General features: G+C 38.6%; 1 protein-coding gene across 1 annotated transcript; it reads left to right on the top strand.

Moving 5' to 3' along the window:
- Positions 1 to 2,681: 2,681 nt before the first annotated feature.
- LOC127082379 (uncharacterized) lies at positions 2,682 to 3,932 on the top strand. The gene is made up of 2 exons (XM_051022612.1): positions 2,682 to 3,357; positions 3,451 to 3,932. Exons 1-2 carry the CDS (start codon positions 2,682 to 2,684, stop codon positions 3,930 to 3,932), a joined length of 1,158 nt encoding a protein of 385 aa, XP_050878569.1.
- The last annotated feature ends 1,471 nt before the right edge of the window (positions 3,933 to 5,403 follow it).

Here is a 5,403-nt window from a genome sequence, read left to right as displayed (position 1 = left end):
CTTTCTCTTTTTCCAATGTTGGTAGCATGGTGGCCTTTGAAGATATTCTTGCGTTACTCATCTATGGTCTGGTCTTGTTTCCCAACATTGACAATTTTGTTGATGTTAATTCTATGAGGATCTTCTTGATTAGGAATCCGGTTCCAACTCTTCTCGGTGACACTTATTTCTCCTTTCATCATAGAACTTCTAAAGGAGGTGGAACTATTATCTGTTGTGCGCCTTTACTGTGCAAGTGGTTTATTTCGCACTTGCCACAGTCTCCTATCTTAAAAGAAAACAAGGATTGTTTAAGGTGGTCTCAAAGACTTATGTCTCTCACCAATGATGACATAGCGTGATATTCTTCTGTTTACAATGATGTCGAGATTATTGATATTTGTGGGGAGTTCTCTAATGTGACTCTTATTGGTACACAATTAGGAATCAACTATAATTCGGATTTGTCGAGACGACAACTTGGGTTCGCTATGAAGGACAAACCTTATAACACTTTGTTAGAAGGTTTTTTTTTCAAGAAGAGAAAACACACTCATGGATTGAAAGCTAGGATGGTGCATGCTTGGCACAATATTCATAGGAAAGGAAAAAGTGAACTTGGATTGAAGTATTGTGTAGCTTAGGAGCCTTACACTAGTTGGGTGAAAAAGAGAGCGAAGGAATTCAAAATATCATACGCTTATAAAAGACCTATGTCTTTAGTAATGATCAAATCTCCCGCTATTAAAGGCATAGAGGAGTTACAAGAGGCTTTGGATAGGATGAAGCAAGAGAAGGATGTTTTTGAAGACAAATTTAACACCTCACACTTTGAGAAAGTAGAATTGTAGAGGCAGTTAAAAGAAAAGGACGACTTGATAGAGTTGCTTGAGCAACATGCTGTGAAGAGATCAAGGGACCAAGAAGATTTATTTTCCTCTAACAGTTAAACGTCTACTCATCTTCCCACTTTCGGAGTTTGGAAAGGCATTGTAGACTAGCTTGTGATAGAGAAGAATGCTATGAAAAGAAACTATTAAAGGGAGATCAAAAGGCTTCGCAAGAAGTATCAGCTTGGAGTTGGGTCGTCGTCGGACATGATTCCATAGAGCTAGTTTATTTCTGTTTATAATCATTGAAATTGTATTTCTGATTGTAATCCTATACATTATAAATAAAATGAGATTTTCAGTACATCGAATTGTGTTATTCCCATTATGATGTTTGAAATTTATGTCTTAAAGTTCCTTGAAAAAATAATAATAATAACATTCACATTTTCATATCATGCATCACGTTGCATCTTGGTCTTTCTTTGAGTAAGTTTGTCAGAGGTATTATTTCTTTCTTGGTATTCATCCAGACAAGCTGTCTCACCAATATAATACTCGTGCTAATCAATTGAAGAAGATGGATTGTCTAGAGCAAGAGAATCGTGAACTCCATAAAGAGGTGACTACTTTGAGGGACAATTACGAAAGGCTTACTGCTATGATGGAAACTCTGTTGGCTGCTCAGAATCAGCCACCTCCACCTCCTCAGAATCCACTTTAGAGGATTGTGATTTCCAAAATTGTCTCTACTCCCATCTTTGTGGATCCAGTCAGTGCTCCGCAGCACCACATGCCTTCCAGTTTCCCTTGGAGCATGTCTTCTAACTTCATGTCTAATGGGTATCTACCTGTTGTTGAAGTTCCTATGACTCAACTTGTTATGTCAGTACCACCTCTCGTGGTTCATGCTATTCCTTATGTAGAATAACCTGTTTTCTATGCCGACCAGAGTGAAACCGTTGGCGTCTGTGAAAGAATGGACGAGTTTCAAGATCTGTTTCAAGATATGCAGAAAGAGATTCAGGCTTTGAGGGGAAAATATATGTTTGGGGGAAGAATGCTTATGATATGTGTTTAGTGCCTAATGTGAAGATTCTGCACAAGTTTAAGGTTCCAAATTCCGAAAAGTATAAGGGCAACTCCTGTCCTTTGAGTCATCTGGTGATGTACGCTCGTAAAATGTCGACTCAGATCGACAACCATCAATTGTTGATCCACTACTTTCAAGACAGTTTGACTGGTGCTACTTTGAAATGGTATATGGGACTCAATAACAGTCAGTTATGAACCTTCAATGACCTAGGTGAGGCGTTTGTTCGTTAGTACCAGTATAATATCGACATGGCACCGGAGAGAGATCAACTTTGTGCTATGTCCCGAAAGGATAAAGAAACTTTCAAGGAGTACGCACATATATGGCGTGAGATCGCTGTATAGGTTAGTCCTCCATTAGAAGAAAAGGAAATGATAAAGCTGTTTTTGAAGACTCTGAGTCTGTTCTACTATGACAGGATGGTCGCAAGTGCGCCTAGTGATTTTACCGAGATGGTAAATATGGGTTTGAGATTAGAAGAAGGTGTCCGTGAGGGATGATTGAAATAAGGTGGTTCATTTGAAAGTTCCAGAAAGTATGGGAATGGGTTACCCAAGAAGAAGGAACATGATGCTAACATTATCTCGTAGGATAAATGTAGGATACTTCCAAGGAACAGTGAACCCCATCAGCATGTGGCGTCGGTAACTTTAGTTATTAATTCTTCTCCGGTTGTTCAAGTAGCACCGGGTTATCAACCGTGTTTTCAATAACGTATAAATCAACATAATCAACAGAATCGTGCCCAGAGGCCTGCACAATTTGATCCAATTCTAATGACCTATACAGAGTTATTTCCTTCTTTAATAAAGAAGAATTTAGTACAAGCGAGAACTCCACCAGTTGTTCCTAAAGAGATTTTGTGGTGGTATAAACATGATCAACATTGTGCATTCCACCAAGGAGCACCCGATCATGATATTGAAAATTGTTTCTCTTTGAAAGCTGAGGTGAGAAGGTTAATGCAAAGTGGTATTTTGTCTTTTGAACACTCTAGTCCCAATGTACAAGCTAATTTGTTGCCCAAACATGGCAGTGCAACTGTGAATATGGTCGAAGGATGTCCAGGAAAATACCGAGTTTTTGACGTCAATCTGATCAGAAGATCGTTGTTTGAAATGCACGTAACTTTGTGTGAGTTAAGCTATTATGAGCATGACCATGTTTCTTTACATATTCATTCCAGAAATCCCCGAGGATGTGTTGTAGTGAAAAGAGACTTACAAGAAATGTTGGATCAAAATCTTATTCAGATTACAAGGGACAGAAATGAAGAGGAGCATGAGGTGAACATCATAGTTCCCCGTTTTAATATCCCAGAACCAGTTGTAATTGTGTATAATGGTCAGAAGCCTGTTGTTTCTCCATTGGTTATTCGTTTGACGGGTCTTATGCCTTACGAGTCTTATAAAGTTGTTCCTTACAAGTATAGTGCTGCCATGGTGGAAGACGGTAAAAAGGTGCCTATTCCTGCCTTTCCGTCTGTTGTAAACATTGTCGATGTAAGTGGTGTGACCTGAAGTGGTCGAGTATTTGCTGTTACAGCTCCTAAGAGAACTGAAGATGTTAATATAGAGAAGCCAACTCAAGAGAAAACTCATGTTATGCAAGCCGGCCAATCCAGTATTGTGAATCAAAGTTCGGATCAAGATGAAATGTTGAAATCAATTAAGAAGAGTGATTTTAATGCGGTGGACCAGTTGTTGCACACCTCATCCAAGCTATCTGTATTATCTTTACTGATGAGTTCAGAAGCTCATCGTGAGGCTTTACAAAAGGTCCTGGAGAAAGCCTATGTGGACCACGACATTACGATTGATCCATTTGATGGCATTTTGGCCAATATTACCGCATGTAATAATCTGAGTTTCAGTAATGAAGAGTTGATCGAGCAGGGGAGGAACCACAATTTGGCTCTGCATATCTCTATGAACTATCAGGAAGATGTCATGTCCAATGTGTTGGTGGACACTAGTTCTTCTTTAAATGTTTTGCCTAAGACCACTATGTCTAATATTTATGATTAAAGTGCCCCGATGAGATTCAATGGGGTTGTTATAAAGGCCTTCGATGGCTCAAGGAAGACTGTAATTCGGGAGGTTGATCTCCCAATGAAGATATGTTCGTTCTTATTTCAGATCACTTTTCAAGTGATGGATATTCATCTCGCCTACAGTTGTCTCTTAGGACGTCTGTGGATTCATGAGGTTGGGGCAGTGACATCGACTCTCCATTAGAAGCTGAAGTTTATGAAGAATGGGAAGTTAGTGATTGTGGGTGGCGAGCATGCCATGTTGGTGAGTCATCTCTCTTTATTTTCGTACATTGATGTCGACGAAGCTAAGGGAACATCGCTTCAAGCTATTTATGTTGATGATATTTCTGCTAGAAAGAATGAGGAGTCCATGGCATCTTTGAAAGATGCCCAACATATGGTGAAGAATGGTCAATCTGTTAAGTGGGGACAATTTGTCAAGCTTGTCGAGAACAAGAATAGGGCTGGTTTGGAATTTTCACCTAGTTCAACCCGAAGAGATTTAAAGCAAATTCAGGAAGTGTTTCAGAGTGCTGGCTTTATTCATTCCAAAGATCGGTTTGCTACCACAATCCTAGAAGATGATGAAGAGTAAGAAACGCCAAACTTTATGACGCATGGATCGATGTGCCAAAATTAGATTGTTGTTGATATTCCTTCTATTATTCACTTATCGAAGTAATATGTTTTTTTGTTATTTTCAAAATTCCTTTCACTATGCCCAAAGTGAAAGTGGATCTATGTGGGCTTTGTTTCAGATTTTCATTATCATTAATAAAATGTTATTTCATATTATGTTTTCTCTTTTTGATTTTTCTGGAAAAAAATGGTCACATAAAAAACCAAGATAATAATCACTTTCATATTTGCATCACAATGTGTGTTTATTTGTTCATATTCTAAAATCAAGCATAAAATCATTGTGCAAATTAATTGTTAAACCCATTGAAAACAATGACCCGATGCCCTCTCCCAACTTTGAATTTCCTGTGTCCGAAATGGAAAAAGAGAATGTTGAAGAGATTCCTGATGATATTTATCGGTTGCTTGAGCACGAGGAGAAGACCATTCAGCCTCATAAAGAGCCATTGGAAGTGATTGATCTGGGTTCTGAAAATAGCAAGAAAGAAGTCAAGATTGGGGCACTGCTTTGTCTAGATGTTAAGAAGAGGATGGTAGAGATTCTTAGGGAATATGTGGATGTGTTTTCTTGGTCTTATCAAGATATGACATGTCTTGATATCGATATTGTGAGCATCAATTACCATTAAAGCCAGAATGTCCGCAGGTTAAACAGAAGTTGACAAGAACTTACCCTGATATGGCCATCAAGATTAAAGAAGAGGTGCAAAAGCAGATTGATAATGGGTTCCTTGTTACCGCTGAGTATCCTTAATGGGTGGCTAACATTGTGCTTGTCCCAAATAAAGATGGTAACGTTTAGATGTGTGTTGATTATAGAG

Source organism: Lathyrus oleraceus, chromosome 5 (genome assembly GCF_024323335.1).
Source record: "Lathyrus oleraceus cultivar Zhongwan6 chromosome 5, CAAS_Psat_ZW6_1.0, whole genome shotgun sequence".
Classification (NCBI taxonomy): domain Eukaryota; kingdom Viridiplantae; phylum Streptophyta; class Magnoliopsida; order Fabales; family Fabaceae; genus Lathyrus; species Lathyrus oleraceus.
This window is presented reverse-complemented; position numbering and strand designations above follow the sequence as displayed.

Bases quoted from the DNA above. Each gene is read 5' to 3' on its own strand.
- LOC127082379 (XM_051022612.1), top strand. From the start codon at position 2,682: ATGACCTATACAGAGTTATTTCCTTCTTTAATAAAGAAGAATTTAGTA. The intron at 3,358-3,450 runs GTAAAAAGGTGC...TTGCTGTTACAG, and splicing joins TGCTGCCATGGTGGAAGACG to CTCCTAAGAGAACTGAAGAT.